Source organism: Canis aureus, chromosome 10, assembly GCF_053574225.1.
Source record: "Canis aureus isolate CA01 chromosome 10, VMU_Caureus_v.1.0, whole genome shotgun sequence".
NCBI classification, from domain to species: Eukaryota; Metazoa; Chordata; class Mammalia; order Carnivora; family Canidae; genus Canis; species Canis aureus.
Window position 1 is genome coordinate 56468939 of NC_135620.1, and position 24568 is coordinate 56493506.

Sequence of the window (24568 nt, forward strand, 5' to 3'; positions counted from 1 at the left end):
ACTCGTTATCAGGTTCTTGCGTGTTTGCAGAAATTTCGTATGCCCGTTAAAGCACGTATGGTCGTAAAGCCCCTCCATCTGAACACACACGGGCGCACACACAGTGGCGGGGCCTGCATGTTACTCTGCACTTGAGTTTTCCAGCCATAGTAGTTCCCGTAGTGTCCCTGCCTCTGATTGTCTCTGAAAGGGGGCTCGTACAAACAATGGAGCGTTGTTTGGTTTTCTCCCCCTGAATGCTACTAAAACCCTGATATATTTCACAGTCAAAAGTGACTTTGGTTGTGATGAGATCTGATGATCTATTTTGGATTAGCCTCAGGCTTTTAAACTTTGCATAGTATTTAATTGCATGAAAACTGCAATTATTTAGCCAGTTTTGAGTCCTTTCGTTACTACAAATAATGCTGTGATGAATGTCCTGGCGCGCAGGTGTCAGTATATCTGTGGTTAGTGGGGAGTGCATGTTGGAAAGACAGGGTAGCATGTGGTCAGTTATTTATTCACGTGGCCCCTGCTGGCAGCCAGGCTGTGGATCCTCTCCCTGGCCCGGTCCTGGCAGGGGACCCGCACAGTAAACCCTAGGGAGTCCCGATTGCTGGAGTTGGATGTATGGTGAAGTGAAGACATGGGGTGGAGGGAGAGGCTTGTTGACTCAGCTGTGTGGGTGGCTTTTCCTGCTCACCCCTTAATCCTGATTTGCCGTGTGCAGTTTTCTTTCTTTTCTGAACTCTTAGAGATGGAGAAGCCTTTTGGATTGGTGTCCATTTCCTTTAAAACTGCCTGCAAGCCCATAGCCCAGTGAACTCTGGTTCCCAGAGTGCCAGTTAACACAGAGGGTGACATCTGTGGGCCCCATAAGATTATGGGTAAAAGAAAAGATGAGTTCTCCTGGCAGGGAAGAGGGTTGAGGTACCTCTGTTGTCTGCCAGGTAGTGAGCTCCCATGGTGTGAATTTCTACCTCCTCTGCTCACAGTTGGCACACATAGGAGACTAGCTCATACTGCGGTTAGGATGGATACATGCACACTCAGCAGCTGTTGAAGTGGGTGTGACTGTCCCAGTCTGAGGACCTAAGGTGAGGAGAAGTTTCTCCATAGTCTTTTTTTTTTTAAGATTTTATTTATTTATTCATTCATGAGAGACACACACAGAGAGAGAGAGAGGCAGAGACATGGGCAGAGAGAGAAGCAGGCTCCATGCAGGGAGCCCGACGCGGGACTCGATCCCGGGACTCCAGAATTGCGCCTTGGGCGGAAGGCAGGCACCAAACCGCTGAGCCACCCAGGGATCATAAATGGGCCATAGTCTTGAATCTCAAGCTTAACAGGCCAATCATAGAAGGCTGAGGGAAAACAAAATCTCTGTCTCCAGTTTTCTGGTGGGATGTTTCAGAGCAAAGAGAGGGGTGGGTTTTCATGCATGAAGGGTGGGAGTTGTGGAGGGACAGATTTCAATTCAATACTGTGATTCCAATTCAATACTGTGTCAGAGGGAACATAGCAAGATGTGGAGCTCTGCAAAGATGGACACTAAGATGCTAAGCAGCCAAGATATGATAGAGGGTTTGCCCTCCTGTTGTAGATAACTATAAAACCCAGACATAGTGTAGGTGCTGGACCCGGAATGGGGATATTTGGGTGGACTCAGATGAAGTTAAGAATCTTGAGCCTCTGAGTTATTCAGAGCCTTCCCTGCCTCCTCCCTCCCTAGTGGAAGCAGTTTGCAGATTATGTCTGAGAAGATTCACTTTCCCTTGTTTAAGGCTGTTACCTTGCAAGGCATACCTTTTCTTTTTTCCTTTTTTAAATTTTATGTATATGTATATATATATATATTTAAATATTTTATTTGTTCATTCATGAGACACACACACACACACACACACAGAGAGAGAGAGAGAGAGAGAGAGGCAGAGACACAGGCAGAGGGAGAAGCAGGCTCCATGCAGGGAGCCTGACGTGGGACTCGATCCAGGGTCTCCGGGATCACGCCCTGGGCTGAAGGCAGAGCTAAACCCCTGAGCCACCCGGGCTGCCCAGGCATACCTTTTCTCTTCGAGACCTACTCCACTTGCCTCCTGTGGCCCCTGACTCACAAGTGGCATTAGAGTTCCATATGCTTGAGCAGGGCAAGTACAAAATCTGAGAAGATATACAAGAATGCCAAGATTTTGCTAAATTACATTGCAGTAACTTGAGGAGTATGTGCAAGAATGGATTTTAAGGGTGAGGGACCAAAGAAAACAGAATATAGCGTTTATTTTATAGCGTTGATACTGGTGCAGTGGATTCAATGTGTCAGTTTGTGTAGCTGGTAGTGACTCTATAGTTTACTTAGCTTGTTTAAGTGAAACTGAGGCTTAATGATGATCTGCACTGAATTAAATTGAGATGCCAATACTTCCTTAGGGTGTTGCAAAGGAGAAAATTAAAAGGCTTAGGGGAGATGTTGAAATAGATTTATTATGGACAACCGCACAACCACCTACTACATTCCCCAAGGGGATCCAGAGGACCACCAATTCCCTGTGACACTGAGAAATTCATTAGCAAGGGAAGCACTGTTATCTTTGAAAAACTCTTTGGGTGCTCTCCTCTGTTGGCCATATTTGATGATGAGAGATGCCACCATTGAAAGGGGCTCCCTGAGTCCTCTGGGGATGGTGAGATTGCAGGAGAGCAGAGGCCAAGTGGTAGCACTTAACTGCCAAAGGCATGGCAGGGTGCAGTTACCATGATGGACAGTCGGATGAAGTGGACATCCTGGTTTTGACTCACAGAGATCTTTGGCATTGTCTGGTTGTCACAGTGTCCCTAGGAATGAAATAGTGAGCATCCTACTAAAATGTTACTTGCTGTGTACAATGGGAAAAAGCTCCAGGTCTGGTGTCCAGAAGCGGATTTGAATCACTAGGTTCTCTTTTCCAATTTTCAGGCCTAATTAGAAGGGGAGGCCAGATCCCTTACACAAAGATGCTATACAAATTCTATTAAGTCCTCCTTCAAGGCCTTCCCAGAAGGACCTCTGACCATTTACTAGAGTGGCTCACTGTAGCCCACAGTCAAAGGGGGCCTTGCAGGACTCAGGGTCCATGTTCAAATCACAGTGAACCATGGGGCGCCTGGGTGGCTCAGTTGGTTAAGCGTCCAACTCTTGACTTCGGCTCAGGCCCTAATCTCAGGGTCATGAGATTGAGCCCTGTGTCAGGCTACCCACTCAGCAGGGAGTCTGCTTGGGATTCTCTCTCTCCCTCTGCCCCTCCTCCCTGCTCCCTCTCTCTCTCCCTAAAATAAATAAATCTTTATTAAAAAATCCACAGTGAATAGACACATTTGGCAACTGGCCGAATCCCAACATCAGTTCTGTGACATATGGAGTGTGGACTATTAGAAGAGGCAGGGACTAGTGGAAGCCCCTGGAACTTTTTTTTTTTTTTTTTTTTTTAACCAGGAGAGTTAGCAGCTGCCACCAATTTCCTCATAAATAATTGAAAGAGAAGTCACCTTGCCATGGGGAGGATTCATTTTCTTAGAGGACAGCACAGCCTAGTCTCACTAGAGGAAAGCATTTACCTCCTTTTAACATGCCCTTGGCTCTACTCTTTTCAAAGTAATAGTGTGTCCTTATTGTGCTAAGGAGTATTTGGTCTCTTCCTGAGCCAGTGTCAACATAAAAATGTACAGTGGATCCTCCAGCAACACGGATTTAAAGTAGGCAGGTTTCTTTTATATACTACAGTACTGTAAATGTGTTTTATTTGTGATGTTTCTTAATATTTTCTTTTCTCAAGTTCACCCTATTGTAAGAATTCAGCATTCAATACATAGGACATACAAAACATGTGTTAGTCGCCTGCGTTATTGGTAAGACTTCTGATCAACAGTGAGCTAATAGTGTTCAGTTTCAGGGAATCAGAAGCTATATGCAGATTTTAAAAAAGATTTTATTTATTTTATGAGAGACACACAGAGAGAGGCAGAGACACAGGAAGAGGAAGGAGAAGCAGGCTCCGTGCAGGGAGCCCGATGCAGGACTCGATCCCAAGACTCTGGGACCACGGCCTGAGCTGAAGGCAGACCCAACCACTGAGCCACCAGGCGTCCCTATATGCAGATTTTCAGCTATGCAGATGGTCAGTGCCCCTACCTACCCGCTCCATGTTGTTCAAGGGTCACCTGTAGTTGTTTTTTCTTATTCTCAAGTGTCTCCCTGTTGGAGGAGAGATGGTTCTCTGTTTGTCTTGCTCCATCACGTCCCTAATTTGTAGATTCATTGACTCATTCTTCATGCGGCAAGCTCTCAGAGGGCCTGCTACTACTTGCCAGGCAGGTGCAGGACAGCAGGGTAAGCCGGGCGCTGTGTGCTCAAGAGGGTGGCCTCTGGAAGGCAAATTGGAAGCAATTTCAGTACAATAAACAGGACTACAGAAAAGCGCTGGGGGCAAAGAGTCCACCTTCTGGAGAAGGTACTCTTTAAACTGAGCCTCGAGGGGCCAGTAGATGCTGTCTAGGAGGGCAGAGAAAGGGAGCGGAGTGTCTGAAGGCATGAAGACCAGAGAGAGCATGGCACAGTCAGGAGCAAAGAGGAGGCTCAGCCCAGCTGCGGGGCTGTGGGAAGTGCTGAGGCTGGTGAGGTCAGCGTGCTGGTCCTGCCGGCTGAGGAGCTTGGAAACATGGGATCCAGGCCTCAGCCCTGTAGCTCAGGTCTGTGTTGCTGTCTGACAGACCGACACCTTAAAGATGGGGAGGAAAGGGATAGTAATACCCACCGGGGAGTCAGAGGATAAGTCTTTCAGGAAAATCCCTGGTTCTCTGTTTTCCCATCAGCATCTTTCCCAGGGCTTCCACCAAATGCGAGGCTTGGGTTAGGGCCACCTGTGCACAGTGCCACCTTGTGGACAAGGTCGGGATTACAGACCTAGAAATGACCTTGTAACCTCCTTCATTTAGTTCAATCTATGCTCCCTGATCATTCATTTTATTTTATTTATTCATGAGAGACACACACACACAGAGGCAGAGACACAGGCGGAGGGAGAAGCAGGCTCCATGCAGGGAGCCTGATGCCGGACTCGATCCCAGGACCCCAGGATCACGCCCTGAGCCGAAGGTAGGCGCTCAACCACTGAGCCACCCAGGTGTCCCGCTCCCTAATCATTCAGATGAACCAAGGTGCTGGCATAAAGCACTCTTGGTTAGGAGAAGAGAACAGAAATGGATACAGATAATCACAGCGTACTCCAGAGGTATGAGTCCATCTGAAGCAGTGGGGTTCTTGAGGGAGCTCAGGGAAGGCTTCATCAGAGCTGGGTCAGGTGGGGAGAAGGGGTCTTTAGAGACCACCTCTGACATCTTCACTTTAAAAAGGGGGTGACTGGAGCCAGAATGGGAAGAAACTTGCTCAAAGTTCCAGAGCCCTGCAGGGCAGAGCTGAGGGGAAGACCCGGGTCTCTGGGTGTCCCAGCGCTGAATTCCTTTTCCCATATGTGGTTGGCTTTCAGTTTAAGTGGGTCCCCCTCCTGATGCTCTAGAAATGGCCTTTGCAGGGTCTGATCTGCTGCTCTGGTCTGTCCCTGTGTAACCCCAGCCCAGCCTCCTGGTGTAGTCATCTCATTCTCTGCATCCCATCTGTGAGCAATTACAGAGTACCAGAACCCTCCCCAGGGAGCACACTGTGCCTCAGCCAGGCTCTTGGCTAATGGGAAGAGGGCCCAAGATGTGTCTCTAGAGTACCTATCCTCAGGGACTGGCATTCTTCTTGGCACACAGGTACTTTGTAAATATTTGTGACAAGAATGAATGGGTGATTGCAGGGGAAATGGATGGTACCTGAGAGGTCAGTCCTGATCTCCTGAGGACTTGTCCAAAGTTGAGTCTAGTATGGGAAGATAAACTGGGGCCAGGTCACAAAGGTCGCTGAATGCCCAGTTAAGTTTGTCTTCATTCTCCTAGCAGGTGGAGCCAGGCTGGTCTGTAATGGAGAAGGAGCAGGATTGGAACATAGATTAGTTTCCTTCTTTTTCTAAGTGAGAAAATTGTCCCTAGTCAAGGGATATCGATGCTCTAGAAAGCTGTCATAGCTACTTTTTTTTTTTAAAGATTTTATTTACTTATTCGAGAGAGAGAGAGAGAGAGAGAGAGACGGAGGGAGGGAGAGACACAGGCAGAGGGAGAAGCAGGCTCCCTGCAGGGAGCTCAATGAGGGAGTCAATCCTAGGACCCTGGGATCACAACCTGAGCCAAAGGCAGATGCTCAACCACTGAGCCACCCAGGTGCCCCACATTATAGCTACTTAATGGAGAAATTGCACTAGATCATCTGGATAGCTGGGTTCTTTTGTTTCTAAATTTAATAATTAAGCCAGCCACGTGTCTGGAATAAGTAGAGGCTGTCCTATGATAAGCTCCCCACACTCAGGAAACAAGCACAGCCTTTGAGATGCAGTGCTGAGTTCCCTTCTGTCCTGTCACCAAACTCTGAACCCTGCTAAATACACAGCTGCAAGACAGTAAGCCAGCCTAACCCGGGTTCTGGTGTAGCTGCTCATCTCTGTCCTCACTCTCTGCCAACTGCAGCACCATCGCATCGCTGCTGGAAGGAGGTCTCTGGTGGAGTGCTGTAGGGCTCTATAATCAGTGTTTTTATCAATAACCTGGATGAACTCAACATAAGTATTCAGGTGCCCCAAAACTTCAAGAAGGAATTAATGTGCTTTGGATAGAAGAAGCAATATTCTGAAAGGTTTGCATAAGTTAGACTGGTAGAGAAAAATCAAATGTTGAAACGTTCTACAGATGCCCATCAGGTTCTTTGTTTCGATTGAACACTAAAATGAGAAGGCTTGAGAGAAAGAAAATGGAATCTACCAGAGAGGGCTGCCTCCTGTTCAGAGGGGCCACGTCTGGAACATCATAGCTGCTTAGAAATGGGTGCTTATTATTGCAGATGAAATTTTGCTGAACTTGAGCATTTTAGCTCAAGCATGTTAGCGTTTCTCCCACTTTGAAGTGGCTGTTCCCATCCTTCCCAGGGCGGTCAGTGGCAACTCAATAATGACTTTTCCTGAATGGTGTGAAGAGAAGAATTGTAGAATTGAGGGAAACCACCATTATAATCCAAGAACTTAAAATAGCCGTTTGAAGCCTGGGCCATGGAGCCAGGAAGCACCTGGCTCCTGGAAGAGATGGCCTCTCCATGTGTCTGGAGGGAGAAGAGCTTTGCAGTTCTTTTCTCTGAACCATGTGGCATGGACATGGCAAGAACCTCTCCTTCCCAGGAAGGAGAGGGCCTGGTTTTAGAGGAAACACATTTACAGTGTTTCCTTGTTTCTAGACATCCGGTACCAGAGTTGTGTTGGGCTTGATCCTCCTATGTCTCTTTTTCATTTTCCTTTTGTTATTTTCAATTCCAAGAATAAGCATTTACAAAGCCTCCCCTGTATTGCAGACTTTGCATTGAGCCAGATCTAGTGCTGTCTTCCAAGTCACTGTGATCTACTGGGGGAACTGGACACAGTGACCTGGGATGTGACTATATACTCCGAGTCCCAGTCAGCACCCAGCTAATGTCCATCGAGTGCTTACTGGGTGTCAGGCACCCACCTAAACGCTTCATGGGTATTTGCTCATTTCAACCTCACGTGACCACGCAGCATTGTATACCTTATCTCAGGTGAAACCAGTGCTCAGAGAGGATAACAGTAACTTGGTCAAGATTATGCAGCTAGTTCACAATGAAGTTGGTCCCAGAGTCCACACTTGGAACCACTGCACCCATTGTTCCATAAATATGTGTCCTATAGCAAATGAAGAAGACCTAATATGTACCATAAAAGAGCTGCAGATCACACCAAGACAAATAAGGTTACACTGTAGTGACCAGTGACACTTCATGCCAGATACTATGTTTGAGGTAGGACTTACTGAACAAGAACAATGGGGATAAGCAGGAAGAGGAGGTGTTTAATGGGGATAATAAAGGGATAAAAAACAAATGGTCTGAATTTGTCAGTTATGGTGTCTGTTTACTGCTTACGTGACCCTTTCCCACTCCACCAGAGCTGATTAGACCAGTTGTGATGGACTGACTCATGTCCCCCTGCATATTCATATGTTGAAGCCCTAACCCCCAGTATTTTCTAATACAACTATATTTGGAGATGGGCCATCTAAAGAAATAGTCAAGTTAAAATGGAGCCATTAGGGTGGGCTCCAATCCAATCTGATTGGTGTTCTCCTAAGAAGGGGAGATTAGGATACAGAGAGAGACACTGGCGGTGCACATGTGCAGAGGAAAGGTGGCGCAGGGACAGTGAGGAGGCAATGCTCTGCAAGCCAGAGACCTCAGTAGAAACCAAACCTGCTGACACCTTGATCTGGTTCTTCCTGCTTCCAGAACTGTGAAAGATTACATTTCTGTTGTTTAAGCAACCCTGTGTGTGGTATTTGTTATGGCAGCCCTAGCAAAGTATATACAAAGGCTGCATGAGCCAAAGACAGAAGAACGTAGACTGGTCTATGACCTACACGGGGTAAAGATAAACCAGGACGGAGCTTTACTGTGAGCACTTCCAACTGAGGGAACTGCAGAGGAGGGGGTGACCTTTGGGGGTAGAAGTTGAAAAGATAATCCTCAGGACAGTGGTGAGTTGAAACCACGAGACAGCAGAAGCCATAAAAAAGCAAAGAGACTGAACCATAAAGAGAAGCAAAAATACCCAAAGGGAGAGAGACAAGAGAGGGCTCTCGGCCAGGGAGGTAGAAGAACAATTCTCAAGAGCTGGTTTGAGTTTCCAGAGCCTTCCGGGGTTGGGACCCTGCAGGGGAGTAGTAGGAAACCCCACTAACCCCAGGCACCTTGAGTAGATCTCTGTTCCTTGCTCCCTGAAGATCCAGAGGAGCATGGAAGGTTGTGCTTAGGGATGGACTACAACTCACAGAGAACGTAATGTGGCAGGAAACTAGTGGAGATGAGGCCAGAGAAGAAGGTGGAAGCGACTCCCTGGAAGGTTTGGAAAGGCCCCTAGGAGGGAGGGCAGGAGTGTAGGCCCTGGGAGGGCTCTGAGCAAGGGCAGGAGCGCCTGAGCTGCGCCGGGGAGATGTGCCCTGTCCTGAGCGAGGGGGAGGTGGGGCAGCGGGGGGCAGGGAGCTCCGAGGTGGTCCGGCACCGGCTGTGAGGATGCGGACCAGCAGCTGTAGCAAGCCGCCTCCACCATGCGTAATGACTCGAACGTGATGGACATTTACTCCTTAATCCTGCAGAACCTCAAACAGGTATTTCCCATCCCCCAGTGTTGATGCAGGACCCCGGCTCATTCCGGGTTGTGCCTGCACCCGTTGTGATGTGGGCCCCCTCCGGGCTTGGGGAAGGGGTGCATGAGAGGGGCCGGAGTGAGAGCTGGGAGGAGGGCGGGTGGTGCCTGGCCTGGCCTGGCCTGGAGCTGGGCGCAGGGGGCACTGACAGACGGGGACTCCTGGCCTCTCCTTCCCAATCAGACCATTTGGAAACAGCGAGGCCATTTAGAATCCGTGGCCACTGCGGTACCTGGGAAATCGTAACTGTTCTCAGCTGCAGGAGAGGCATGCTCGGCCCTGATCGGGACGCCACCCCTCCCTATGTCCTGCATCTATGTGTCACTTGGTTCTCGGTCCCACTGACCAACACTCAGCTCTTGCTCTGTCTCAAGGTCAAACTCCCGAGACAAGTGACCCGCTGGGCAGAGTGTCCATCACAGATAATAGGTTGATGCAGTTTATGACTGGCTGTCTGGGGTCGGGCATTTGGTCCAATCAGCAGTGCCCTGGGTTCTCTACCTGTGACATGAGCTGCTCATGCCCTTGGCACAGCTCTGCGGGCACAGCGGGGTTTCCGAGGCTTGGCCAGTCCTTTTAGTCCACTTCTCTTCCTTAAACCTTAGCTTTCTTACCTTTAGAATAAAGGACCTGGACCTCATGATGGTTACAAGTCCTCCACATTCTGTGCCGCATCAGCGAGGGCAACATTTGTCGTGACAAAAGCCTGTGCTTCCCTGGCTTGTTACAGTAGAACTTTATTTCTTGCCCACAGACCAGTGTGTGAGAGGTCCGCTGGTGCAGAGAACAGATTCCTTTACATAGTGATTCAGGGACCCAGGCTTGGTCCATCCCATTTCTTTAGGTCCTTTGTGTTCTAAGCCAGCAGATGGGGAAGGGGAAGGTGGAAAAGACACACTTGCTTCTTAACTGTCTTGGCCCAGAAGTAACCCCTGTCACCTCTGCTCACATTCCTTTGGTGAGCCTTAGCTCCATGTCTGTTCCTAGAAGCCAGGGCCTGGGGAGTCTGGGGAGTATGGCCCTGGCTGGGCAGGTCCTTCTGAGCAACAGTCTCACTTTATGGAAAAGGATCAAGAATCCTGGCGGCCAGCAAGCCAGTTCTGCTGCATGGGTGGGGTTCAGTTTTGAACTTGTCTCTAGCCTCTTCTCCTGGCAATGGGTGGCCTCGTTTCCAAGGAGAATCTTGAAGCCAGTGGTCCTCGTTTCCTGGTTTATTGCCTCGAGACAGAGTCCTACTTTATTGCCTATAATAATTTTTATAGCTAGCCAAAGAGGCCTTAGCTGCTGGGCAAAGTTCTGATAGTTCAGCAACCCCCCCCCCCACTCCGATGCCCACCCCAGGGGGCTAAAAGAGATAGCAAGTGTCCAGGAGAGAGCAAATGGGAGGGACGTTCCTGCTTTACCTGAGAAAGCAGGAGAAGGGGAGGAAGAGCAGAAAAATAGCCGTTTGTCTTCCAAAACAAGGAAGAAAGCCACCTGCCTGCTTTCATTTCTTTGGTAAATATTTGACTGGATGTTTGCCTTTTCTCTAGGGTTTTTGGGTGCTGTGAAGGCAACTGGGCACAACACCAGAATATCAGAAGCAGTTGATAACCAAGAGGCCAGAGAAGCTCACAGCACAATCCAGAGAACCAGATTGCTCACTGGGGTTGCAGGCAACTGCTTTCCCACCGAGATGCTTTCTACAAACTCAAGGTGAGTTATCAGAGTCGGATTCAAGACAAGTCGTGCTGGACAACCACTTGTTCTTGTCAGCTGTCTTCTTTGATGTTGGTGGTTCACGGAAACTGGGAGAAAGGCATAGATTTAGCTGATTTGTCGGTAGGCTGGCATGTAGACAGAAACCATGGATGGGTTCCTGGGTCAGTGAACAGATTTCTTTTTTTTTTTTTTTAATTTTTATTTATTTATGATAGTCACACAGAGAGAGAGAGAGGCAGAGACATAGGCAGAGGGAGAAGCAGGCTCCATGCACCGGGAGCCCGATGTGGGATTCGATCCAGGGTCTCCAGGATCGCGCCCTGGGCCAAAGGCAGGCGCCAAACCGCTGTGCCACCCAGGGATCCCAGTGAACAGATTTCTATTTACCTTCAGTTTGGAGCCGGAGTCAAATGGGAAGAGCCCAGGGATGGTGTTGGAGGACCTGAGTTGGAATCCTGGCTCTGTAGTTTCCGGAAAATCCAAATGCCTCAGTTTCCTCATTTATAAATCAGGTGTAATAACTCTGGTCCAGCTGAACCCCAACTTTGTAAAGATCGTATGATTAAAAAAAAAGATCATATGAGAAGAGGATGTGAAATGACTTTGAGATCTATAAAGTCCTGTCCAAATGCCAGTGATTAAGAACTCTCATTCAAACATTGGAACTTAAATCTTTCATCTTAAATAATCTAAGACCTGAAAAGAGTAGCCCAAACTATGACAGAAAGTAGAACTGTCACTTTCTGGTGTCATAGTGTGTCTGGTTAGGTTGTTGAGGGATGCCGTGGAGGGTGAGTGACAGAAGAGGAGTCATGGACAGACAGACATGATGGGAGTCCCTTGGGGAAGCAGGCTGTCTGTTACTAAACTTTTCATAAGCCAGAGTGCTGTAAAGCCGTTATGTAGAAAAATTTTTGAGTGTTCCCAGACCCCAGAACTAACCTCTCTTAGGCTTTTCTGTTATCTTAGGACACATCTGGCTAACAGATGCACAAAATAAATCAAGATAAAGCACCAGTGCTCACAGACACAGTTCCAAGCTCTGGCAGCTTGATGGAGATGCTGAATGTGTTTCCTGGGGAAGGAGCAGGCGGGGGGCTGGGGGCGCATCTCGATAACTGGGGTCCCTGCTGCTTCTATAACAACTTGCTATAAAACAAACGCTGAACACTGTTTTTTTGCTTTTGGCCTTTTTTCATAAAGGGGAAAACCCCCTTTGGGTTTCTTTTGGTTAGTGAAAACAAGTACTAATGTAGGGCTTTTATAAAAGCAAGATGGCCTAATGTGAGTTTTTGAAAAGAAGGGCATACCTGGAGCCCTAGGTATGGGGAAAGAGGGAGGAAGCCTCCAGTGGGTGGAGAAGGATGTGGGACAGGGAACAGACCAGAGGGTGTCCTGAAGGACAAGCGGACAGAGAGCGGAGTCAGCTGAGTGCTGGGGGATGTGAACTAGGGAGCCTGAGGGCGCTGGCTGGTCTCTCTCTCCCCTCTCTCCAGCTGGGCTCCTTGGGCTCAGAGGGAAGCATTAAGAGGAAGCAGTAAGAGGAAGCAAGGGGGTGTGGTTGGATGTGGACTTCGGGAGGTCCCTCTGGTCACAGGGTAGAGGACAGATGAGGGGGGCAGCGCAGGATGTGTAGGACATGGTGGGAATTCTATCCTGAAGTCCAGGTGAGGATGAGGGTAGCCTAGACTGTGGTGGTGACTGGGGGGATGGAGGCGTGTCTGGATTCAGCAAGGATTGGAGAGTCCTCCTGACCGGGCTTGATCTAGGGGTGGATTAGAGAGCATGCCTCTGGGCCTCTGGCTTGGCCTAATGGACGGGCGGTGATGCTACTCCTGACCTGAGGATCCCTGAGGAGGAGCAGGTTGGCAGGAGTGTTCAGTTGGGACAGGTTGGACTGGAGTGCTTGGGACATCCAAACCGAGATAACGAGAAGGCAGGCAATTGGCTATATGGTCTGGACTCAGAATAGAAGTCTGAGCTGCCCTCAGAGAATGTGATGTACCTCATGGGGCTGTTGTGCCCTCTGGGCCCCTGACATTCTTTTGAGGTCAGCCTCATGCCCTCATGGCCTCCATGTGCCCCTCCCAGGACCTCCTCTTTATCATGGTTGTCTCCCTGGACCCAGGCTGGTTGTCTGGCTCTGCTCACAGAGAATAAAGACCTGGCACATGGTGGGGAAAATAAGAGGCCCTGGGAGAAAATGGAATAAAGGCATGAAAGGCCCATTAATACCTCAACTCTGATCCTCAGAACTTAAAGTCAGTACCTGTGTTGGAGTCCCCCCTCCACTCCTGTGGACAAGTGACAGCCTCTCTCTGAAGCTCCTTCTCTAAGGGTCCAGCCAGACCTTGGGAGTGAGAATGCTTTGGGAACTGAAGAGCCCTGTTCCTTCCCAAGGTACCCCCTAGCTGACACAGGGGAAGATCCCATGGTTCCTATGTTCCAGTGAAGAGCTCTGTTCCCAACCTGGCCGAGCTGATCTGGTCTCCCCGAGACACTGGTGGAGCCGGGGCACCCAGTCAGGATTTTGGTACAGTGGCTTCTGTGTCTCTCGATGCTGCTGCTGGTGCCACCCAAGGAGAGCGCCCCGGGGTCCTCTGGGGGCCAGGCTGCTGCTTGGAATCCACCTGAGGCATTGAGGGAGGCAGCTATAGGGAAGGGGGATGTGGGCCTCAGTTAACAATGCACCATCCATATCCATTCTTTAATGATCTAGGGAAGTGCTGGCACTCTACCCATTCCGCAGCCAGGCAGCCCAGGGTGCAGGGAGGAGAAATGAGTCACCCCAGGTTGCAAGGTGCTTGATTCCAAATCCCAGACTCTTCCCTCCAGACAGATCTGAGGTCCCACAAGAACATAAAAAATAAGCCTATACATGCCCTCTTAAGGAGGTTACTGACCCAGAACCGACCATTTCCAGTTGTATAGCAAGGGCAAAATGAATGACAGTAGTCAAGGCAAAAGAGAAGGAAATGGATTTGGACACAGAGAAGACAGACGCCCCGGGAAAAAAGTGGAATAAAAACAGAGTGTGTGTATATCTTTCATTACATAGCTTTCCCCTGGTTCTCAGAGTCACAGAAAGTGACAGAGACAAACCAGCAGGCAGACAGTAAGAGAGAAACAGACAGAAGACACATATGACTTTTCTGGAAAGGCTGTCAGAGGCAGGCCTGAAGTGGGGTAGTGGGGCAGGGAAGAAAACAAGAGATCGTCCGCCAGGCGGCCACCCGTGTGGGTTTTATGATAGTCATGGACTTAATTTTATTTTATTTAAACAATTTAAAGTTTTAAAATTGGAAGTATACATATTTATAACAGAGGAGGGAATAGTGTATTTTTTTTGTAAATTTATTTTTTATTGGTGTTCAATTTGCCAACATATACCACCCAATGCTCATCCCATCAAGTGCCCCCCCCAATGCCCATCACCCAGTTGCCCCCCCCCACCTCCCCTTCCACCACCCCTAGTTCATCTCCCAGAGTTAGGAGTCTCTCATGTTCTGTCTCCCTTTCTGATATGGAAATAGTGTATTGAACGCATGTCTTCCCATCACCAATCCCACAGCCAGACTGGTTTTCTGGGGACCCCCTCCTGCTCCCCACTCCTCCAGACAGCTTATCATTTCATCGTGGATCTCAGACTTGAAAGGAAGTTTGCTTCCCCCCATGGAACTCTTAAATCTGTGCACAAATGACCTGGCACACAAAGTCAGTCCTTCACAGGCCCCCGTGCAACTCTGGTCTTTGAGAGAGTTCAGATTGCCCTGACCATGGAACTGGAATACGACATCGAAGAGTCCTAGAATGTAACAGAAGGTTCTTATGTGATGGTCCACATTGCCAGGGTTCGAGTCCTGCTGGCTCCTCCACTTACTAGCTGAGTAGGCTTGGATGAACTTCCTGACCTTTCAGTGCCTCTGCATTTCCCCATCTGTGAAGTGGGGTGATCGTAGTGCCTCTGTCACAGGGCTGTCATGAGGATGAAGTTAGCTAATATTGTACAGCCCTTAAAGCGTGGCTTGGTGCCCAGTGGGCCCTGAGAAAATGGTAGCCATCCCTCCAACCACTTAGGGAACTTTTGTGAGCACCTACTGGTGCACCCAGGAGCCAGGCACCTAGAGATAAATGTGAAGGGTCTCAGACCCCAGGGAGCTCCCCATCCAGGGGGATGCAGACCCAGGAAAAGACACTTGGCAAGCAGTGGGCTGGCTTCTGTGGTGGTGGGCTGTGCCCCAAGCAGTTCAACCTGCTTAGTTCACAAGTGACCAACAGAAGTGTGGTCTCTGGGCTAAAGGAGCTGTGGCACCTGCGGCACAGCTAGGTGACCTTGAAGCAGTCATGCCTGGCCAGGCCTCTTTATGTGAGGGTCTCAGAAGCTGGTGGCTCTAAGGGGCAGTGGGGCTTTTCTGGGTAAAGATGCTGTGCTTTGGCCACCCTGCCAGTAGCATGGAAGTGAGAGGCGGTCACAGGGCCAAGCGTAGCAGACACTGTGGCTACTGGTTAACCAGGTGAAGGACTTCAGTCCATTGCATGGTCAGGGGGCCAACAGCAGGGGAGTCCCCGATACCCTCATGCCTAGTAAGAGACCGGGGATGCCAGACTGTGCCGTGCAGTGGATTGAGAAGGGCTGACCATAGACACTCCAAGGACAGAGGAGCAGACAGGGTTGGCCAGCAGGAGTACCTTTTCAGCCCAACTGAAGGCAAATCTCTTTTCTTTGGTCAGAGCTGTGCCAAAGCAGGAAAGGGAGAACATCAGTTCTCACTGAACTTGAGATGGGCACTTGACTCTCACTGTGTCTAATTGTCAGGCAGCCCAGAGGGGAAGCATCAGATCCACTTTCAGGATGAAGAGAGTATGGCCCAGGAAGGCATGGTTGGCCACCGTCACACAGCTGCTGAGACATGGAACTGGGCTCCCTCTCAGGTCTGTCCGGCTCCAATGACTCAGTGAAATGGAAGGGTTGGCTTTGTGGGGAAGTGCCCAAATGAGACACCATGGCTGCCTGGGTGTCGGTATGGGTTCTGGGGAGGGTCCTAGAAGGCATTCATGCATCCAAAGGGGTTGGATTCCAGAAACTTCTGGTGACTGGGCGGAGGTCTGTGACTCCATGATGGGTGGATGAGAGCGTTTTCCCTCAGGTGGACAGGGCATAGCTGTGCCACACACAAGCCCACCACTTCAGTGCTGTGTTTCTCATTCTCCCTCCCTCCACCTTCCTTCCTTCCATCTTTATTCATTCATTCATTTAGCACGTACTGGGTTTGTTATGTATCTGTCCCAAGTTAAAAGCTGGGGGTAGAGCTGGGATGGGAGATGGTTGGAGTTTGAAGTTGAGTGAAACTTTTCTTGCTTTGGAAAAGCCCAGGCTGAGAGTGAGAGCTTAGGCCTGAAGAAGTCACCGGCAACAGGAAGTACAGGTGATGAGTACCAGAGAGCCACATGGCTAAGGAGCTGCGGAGAGACCTTCCCAGGGGAGGGCAGAAGGATGGACTCTGGCACCAGGGAGGTGAGCCAGGGCCAGGAGGCTGGTGCAATGCCCCCAAGGGCAGGCTGATAAGGGCCTCATCTAAAGTTTCCAGATGATCTCACCTGCTGTTACACATCAGAGCAAGGCCTGGTATTTGGGAACCCTCAGTGTAAGGACAAATGCTTGCAGCAGGTACCGTGAGTCAGAGGCCTTCAGGGATGGGGGCCCCTGCCCTGGCAATGACCTCATAGTCAGGTTTTTAACAAGCTGCTGATTGAGAACCGTTAGTGGACTGTACAATTAATTTAGTGGTTATGACCGGCATTTTACAAAATGGAATGGACCAGAGCAAAATGAATAGAATTGAATCAAATTAAAAATACTAGAGGATACTGTGCATATGAAGAGTTCTGTGTTGGGAAAATTTGTTTTACGTGTGCTCGCACACATACACAAGTGAACTGGGTCACAGCTATTGTGTACTTGACCACAACTATGACTCGTAGTCAAAAAAACTTAAAAATACTACACTGGTCCAGTTCTCTCATTTTGCAGAGCATGGGAGAAGAGAGTAGGTCAGGGCACTGGCTCCCTCCTGTGTTTTTTTCCTCTAAACTTATCTTTCTCCCAAAGCATATTTTATATCAACATCAGTTTCCAAACTCCGACATCCTCATTTTTTTCGCCCATGCCCAGGGCCAGGGCCACATCTGCCCAGTGGTGTGCCAGGGAATGTGTAAAAACTGGCTCTCTGGAAAAAAATATATATGTTTAACATACATGGTACTAATAGAACAGATGTATCACACAACTTACAAATAATGAAATATACAACACTCTTTAGTACAGGTTCCATACAACCAATTAATTCTCGTGGAATGCTTTCATTGATTTTTTGCTGAACTCTTATCTGTAGCTAACCTGCAATTGATGAATGAGCATAGTTTCGACATGAATGTTATTTGATCATTTTATTTACATTAATGAGTAAGACCCATATGAAACAATGAAGACAAGGGATGGGTCAGAAATTCACTTGTTTATCAATTAATGGAAACTATTTCTTAGATGAATAGGATAGGAGTTTTTAAATTCTGGAAGAGAAAAAAAATTCTGGAAGAGTATTTCCTCAAAATTTTTCTTTTCTTTTTTTTTTTTTTTGCGATTTACAGTGCCATGGCTACAAACATGCTTAAATGTAATCTGCATTATTAACATTTTCTCTGCCACTTCATAGTCAATCTACAAAACAATAAAGCAAGCCCTGATTTGTAGTGTTTCCCTGTTTCCACCATGTAAATATTCCCAACATGATGTAAATATTCCCAGCTTGATGTCCCTGAAAGTGAATATGGGAAGAGATGCTCAGTGGCACCCTATAACATAGTTTCCATCATATGGATACAATAGATGTAAATAACCTCAAAAGCATAGATGATGGAAAAATAATTACAAAGTGATGGGTTTTGAGTGTTTCCTACCTTTCTTTTTAATATGGCTTATTTAATTATAAATTTATATAATTTAATTTTTAACAGTGCTGGTCTTGAACAACTGGCTGGCAAGATTCCTGATGATGGGACAGTCCCAAGCTGGTACAAGCCAGCCTGAGCACACCATTACATCTGCCCTGAACCCTCAGGGAGGCTGTGCATGAGGGGGTTGATGGGATTCACAGAGGTGGGTCTGGGCTGGCACATCACACACCCCAACACACAGACTACTGCCCTCCTGGAGGTATCACATGGACAGGCAGGCACCTGCACCCATGTAGACACACACGTACACACACACACGGACAGACAGAGACCTCTTCCTCCTTCCCTAATCCTTCTCCACACTGAGCAGTCCTGCTGCTGCTGCCCATGAGGAGGCCAGTGCCTGAACTCACTGGGCTATGCCTGAAATAGTCCTGGGCATCCTGACTTCTTCTGTTCGCTGGCCCTCTCTGGGCCTCAGATTCTTGAGGGAAGTTCCCTTGGAAAAAAATTTTTTTTTGATCTAAAGTATTTACTTACTTAAAACTTGATAGTTGGGAGTTGAAGCAGAAGGCACTCTTCTGCTCAAGCAACTCAGAGGGAGCTGACCTCACCCAAATCAAAAGACTCAACATTCCCCGGTGCCAATTCCTTTTTTTTTTTCCTCCTTCATATTTATTTATTTTTAAACTTGAATTCAGTTAATTAACATATAATGTATTCTTGGCTTCAGAGGTAGAGGTCAGTGATTCATCAGGTGTATATAGCACCCAGTGCTCATTACATCACATGCCCTCCTTAATGTCCATCACCCAGTTACCCCCTCTCCCCACTCCTCCCCCCTCCAGCAACCCTCAGTTTGTTTCCTAAGATGAGTCTCTTATGGTTTATCTCCCTCTCTGATTTCTTCTTGTTTTCTTTTTCCCTCCCTTTCCCTGTGATCCTGATCCTCTGTTTTGTTTCTTAAATGTAGCAGGCATTCCTGGGCCTCTCTGTGCCAGGTGCCAGGCTGCCCTGGGAGTGGGAGATGGGTCGGCCACAGGCTGGGAGGCCAGGCCACTATAGCAGCTCCAGGGAGCCCTGTGAGTTGGCAGCTGGGACTGGGAGGGTGGTGATGGGCAGCCTCACCTTCTTCTGGGCGGGCTATGAAGCCTCTCCTGGCTTCACTTCTTAATTTTAGGAGATAACATGAGATTCCTGCAAAGATTAGGTAATCTAAAATTGCAGAATGCCTCGGCCATAGCCGACACACAGTTAAGTGACACCCATCTGTCAAGGAGGGCTGTTGTCCTATGTTTAACTTATTTCTATAGAGTGATAATGTTAGGGCCAAAGGGAGCAGTACATAGCACGCCTCAGATTGGCCCTCACAGCATTTTATTAAGAATTTTTAAAAATTAGGGACGCCTGGATGGCTCACCGGTTGAGCATCTGCCTTTGGCTCAGGTCCTGATCCCGGGGTCCAGGGATCAAATCCCGCATCGGGCTCCCTGCATGGAGCCTGCTTCTCCCTCTGTCTGTGTCTCTGCCTCTCTCTTTGTGTCTCTCATGAATAAATAAATAAAACCTTTTAAAAAAAGATTTTTTTAATTAAAGATTTGTAATTTATACCACCACAAACCTTGCATATTTTCACTTTATGCTGATTTCACACACATCTTCACTTCAGAATGGTGTTTTATGGCTTAAGGACAACCATTCATTTTTTCCCCAGATTACAGAGCACATGTTTATTGCCTCTATTATGTGCTAGACACTGTTCTTAGCACTCATCCGGCTAGAAGGACACAGCTGTCAAGCAGCATATCTCTGTGTACTGCAGTTCAGAAAAAAAATCATAAGAAGACAGTAGCATGACCTGAAATCCCACTACCTAGAGATGCCCACTCTTCACAACTTGGGATCAAGAAGGAATTTTCTTTCACTTAACAGTATATCAGAAACACATTCCCAAGGCATCATCCGTGGAAAGAGGATCTTCTACATTTGGGGGTGTTGCTTTGCTGCTGTCCTATAGGTGTTCACCCTTTAGCCACCTGCCCACCAGCCCTGGACCCACCAGGAAGCAGTATGAGTAGCAGAGACCAGGAAGGGGTCTCAGTGGTTTTCGAACTTGGGTTGCCTGTGGTAGGCTTCAAATGTTCACGGTGGTGGCTGCTGGGAGGAAATGTAGCCCCGGGGCTACATGAGCTCACCTGTTTCCAGACCAGCTCTCGGCTCAGCCCCTCCAAGCAGGACACGGGCCTGCTGGTGAATCTGTGTGGCAGTCACCCATCCAGAAGAGTCTGATGCATCTGTATATACTGACACAAGAAATTTCCTTTCTTTAGTAAATGCGTTTTCTTTCCTTGATTAAATGAAGAAATCAAGTGTAGTCAGATCCCATTTTTGCTTAGAACTATAAAGGTTATAAAGGAGAAGGACTTTTTATTTACTACTTTATACATTTGTAAATATTTTCAGTGTTTTACAATGAGCATATATTACATTTCAAGTGTTATATACTTAGAGATTGGCAGAGTGAGGGATAGAGAGAGAGAGAATCTGAGCATATCTTTAGGTGGCTTTCTGAGTACTTCCTTAGCTTCTATTTCTCAAAAGTAGAATTCTTAGAAGTGGAATTGTGTTTTGAAGATTCCTGGTGTATATATTGTAAAATTAATCCACAGAATGGTTATACCTGTTTACACTCTTACTACCAGCAAATGGATAGTAACTTGTCTTAACCTTCAGTTAATACTGGGTAGTATTTTAAATAATTCCCAATTTAGAAGGGAGAAGAAATGGGTGGGAAATATCAGAAAGGGAGACAGAACATGAGAGACTCCTAACTCTGGGAAACGAACTAGGGGTGGTGGAACGGGAGGAGGGTGGGGGATGGGGGTGACTGGGTGGCGGGCACTGCGGGGGACACTTGATGGGATGAGCACTGGGTGTTATTCTGTATGTTGGCAAATTGAACACCAATAAAAAATAAATTTATTATTAAAAAATAATTCCCAATTTAATAGATAAGATAGCATTTTATCTTCTACTTTTACTACTAGTTATAATTTTAAGAACTTATTGCATATTTGGGCCCCTCCCCCCCGCTGCGGGATATGGCCCAGTGTTTTACCTCCAAATTGGCATTTCACACGTTTTTTGTCACAGTAACTACTTACCAAGATGTTTGTTTGTTTGTTTGTTTGTTTGTTTGTTTAGAGAATGAGCAGGGGTAGGGGCAGAGCGAGAGGGAGAGAATCCCCAGCAGACTCCCTGCTAAGCACAGAGCCAGATGTGGGGCTGGATCCCACAGCCCTGAGATCATGACCTGAGCTGAAATCAAGGGTCTGAGCCACCTAGGCACCCTGATATTTAACAATATATTTTACTCATTTTTCTGTTGGCTGTTGCTTTTAAACCCTTCTCCTTCTTCCTAAATCCTCTTATTTCTTGAGAATTTCTGTCACTTTTTTCCCCAGAGGGTCTTTTGAGGCCTTGTATTTCTAAGAATGTTATCTATCTATCTATCTATCTATCTATCTATCTATCATCTATCTATCTATCTATCTGTATTTATTTAAATATATATTTACTTAAAATCCTGTGCTCAGGGTTAACAGTAAGTTTTGCTAAGTCCTTTTCCTGCTGTAACTCTTTGAACTCCTCTGCTTCCTCCAAGATTTATGCTTCTTGTAGAGGATTTTCTGTAATAATGATCTCAGAGAGGTTCTGTATTAACTCATGTCTCCTCAAGAGTAAGTTTCTCCTTCTTGAACTTTTGCCTCCCTTTTGTGGTGTAATCTTTCCTCAGATGTTTGATGACTCTTGATTGTGTGCTTATCTTTGTGACTGAGTGGCCACTAGGGGGGTGAAGGTGAGTTACCTGCTTCGTGAAAGGTGGCTAGTCCTAAGGCTGTTGTCAGGGCAGCAGGTTGGAGGGGGAGGCACCATTGGGGGAGTGCTCCAGGGACTGGCCATCTGGAAGCTGAAGCTCCTGGTCTATCACAGGACAACCCGTGATCCAGAGCACTACCTGTCTCTCTCTCTGTGACCCATCTATACTACTGGTGACAACCTCTATTGCCCCTGGGTGGTCAGCAGACAGTGGGGAGGACAGTTGTGTCTCTGTGAGACCCCAGTTCATCATTGGATGGGCTGTTGGCAACCCTGTCCTGCTTCCCCTCTGGCACTGTGGATGTAGAGCCCTTTGTGTGGAGCCCCACACTGTAGCCTTATTGGCTCATGCCTTTTCTCTTTGCTGTAATCCTAAATGCCCTCCATAATTCAGGGTCTTTTTTTTTTTTTTTTTATAGACCTTCCTTTTTTTTTTTTTAATTTTTATTTACTTATGATAGGCACACAGTGAGAGAGAGAGGCAGAGACACAGGCAGAGGGAGAAGCAGGCTCCATGCACTGGGAGCCCGACGTGGGATTCGATCCCGAATCTTCAGGATCACGCCCTGGGCCAAAGGCAGGCACTAAACCGCTGCGCCACCCAGGGATCCCAATTCAGGGTCTTCTCATAGGTTCTGTCCCTAATAGATTCCCTTCTTGCCTTCTAATATCTCTGTTTTCTTTCTTTCTTTTCAAAAAAACAAAAACAAAAACAAAAACAAAACAAAACAAAACAAAAAAACATCTTGGGATGCCTGGCTGGCTCAGTCGGTTGAGCAGCAGACTCTTGATTTCAGCTCAGCATGTGATACCGGGGTCCTGGGATCAAGCCCCATGTCAGGCTCCCTACTCAGTAGCGAGTCTGCTTCTCCCTCTCCCTCTGCCCTCCCCCTGCTTGTACTCTCTCTCTCTCAAAATAGATAAATCTTTTAAAAAATTAAAAATGAAAAACCACATCTTTATCATTTTAAGGGTTTTGTGAGGGATGGGGAGGCTAATATATGTGCTCTGTGTACCTTCCTAAAGGCAGAAGTGGGACCGTATAGTTCTATCGCATTTCTGATGACCCAGGGTTCCCACACCTTCCCCACCATTTCTAGATCTTTCAGACTCATGGTTAGATATAACTGGGGAATATCAGGATTTTTAAAAACTAGAGGGGAATGTGCCCTGCTCATGGGTTTCCCCAAGGAGCACTCTTTTCCCTCCGAGGGAAAGGCCGGAGCTGGCTGGGGAAGGAAGCCTGGAGACGGCCAGACAGATGGTTTAGGGATGGGGGTTAGAGTCAGCATGGATCTATGGGCACTGGTGAGCGTGCAGAGGGGGTGTGGTGGCATCTGAGCATCAAGAACAAAGTATGAAGGAGCCCAGAAAGGAGAGGGTCCCTGTCAAGAGAAGTTTGGAACTGCTGTCTTATGTTTTAGACACGAGGCCCCCCAGCATCCCAGTCCTGCAGAAGGAAGCCTGGAGAGGACACAGTCCGCAGCCTGTGGTCTGAATGACCGTGGCTTTCCTGTGAAGTTCGTGAAGCTCAAGCCTCACTGCTTAGGGAGGGCCCTTCCCAGGCTTGGGGGGAGAGATGGGCACCTTTGTTAAGTGTTTCATGGTGGTATGTTTTCCTGAAAATATAAAAAGGTAAGATTACTTTTAAGATTACTTTATAGTTCTATTTGAAAAAAAAAATGTCCAAATTATAGAAGCTTTGGGCCTCACAGAGCCTGAATCTATCCCCAACTATGTCATCAAGAAAGGAAGGAGTTAGGGATGCCTGATTAGCTCAGTTGATGGATCTCTTGGTCTTGGGGTCCTGAGTTTGAGCCCCATGTTAAGTGTAGAGATTACTTTAAAAATAATTTTTTTAAAAGAGAGGAGTTAGATCCAGTTAGCAGGAAAGTTGGATTGATAATCAAGTTGGAGAAAGAAATATGAATGAAGATGAATTCACCTAGGGAAGACACATCCCAGGTAGGCAGTATCAGCCCTGAGGAAGCAAAGTTAAGAAAGATTAGATGATCTTAGTAGGGTACAAGCTGCACTCCTGACAGTGATGCTCAAGGCTGATGGGTCAGTGATTGCAGCAGTGACTGATGATGAGAATGTGTTTTTGGCTGTTTTTCAGAATCAGGCAGCTAAATGGCACCTGTGTTGGCTCAGTGGACTTGGAGCTCTTCCTCCATTATTCTCTCATCCCATCAGTAAGTAAAGGCAGGGGAGAGTGTGGAGCAGAGGGTGGGGGGAATTGGGTCACCCCCATATACAGACTCCCAAAGTGGCCTGAAAGATCAGCAGAGAGACATCAGCTGAATTTTCTTGACTAGCTCTTTTGTATTATGCACCAAAAAGGCAGGTAGAAGAAGGCTTTTAAAGGCTGAAGAGTAAAGGACACTGGTTTTTAAGGGAGTCAAAAAAGACAAAAGACTCTTCTAAGGAAGCAATGACAGCTGAGATCTGAAGGGAGATGTGGTGAAGAGCCTTTCAAGCAGAGGGGGGAGCACGTGCAAAGGCCCTGTGGAGGAGGGGAATGGAGAGTGTGAGTGGTACCTGCATTTTTAGTGCAGTGGGAAGTAACTGGAGTGTTTCTAGCATGCAGCTGGTGTGATCAGATTTCCCTTTTAAAATGATCATTCTGGTTACATTGTGGGTCACATTTTAGCTCATCCTTGATGGTGGTGGTGAGCTCAAGACATCTGGGAGGTGAAACAGTAGGACTGGGTAGTGT

At 47.6% G+C, this 24568-nt stretch overlaps 1 protein-coding gene across 1 annotated transcript in view; it reads left to right on the top strand.

The window, feature by feature from the left end:
• Positions 1-10697: 10697 nt before the first annotated feature.
• Positions 10698-24568, top strand: part of LOC144322490 (stimulated by retinoic acid gene 6 protein-like) — a 49110-nt gene continuing 35239 nt past the window's right edge. The window contains exons 1-2 of the mRNA XM_077912613.1: positions 10698-11010; positions 23969-24044. Of these exons, the coding sequence (XP_077768739.1) occupies positions 10829-11010; positions 23969-24044 (258 nt within the window). The 5' untranslated portion in view covers positions 10698-10828. The remainder of the gene's footprint in view (positions 11011-23968; positions 24045-24568) is intronic.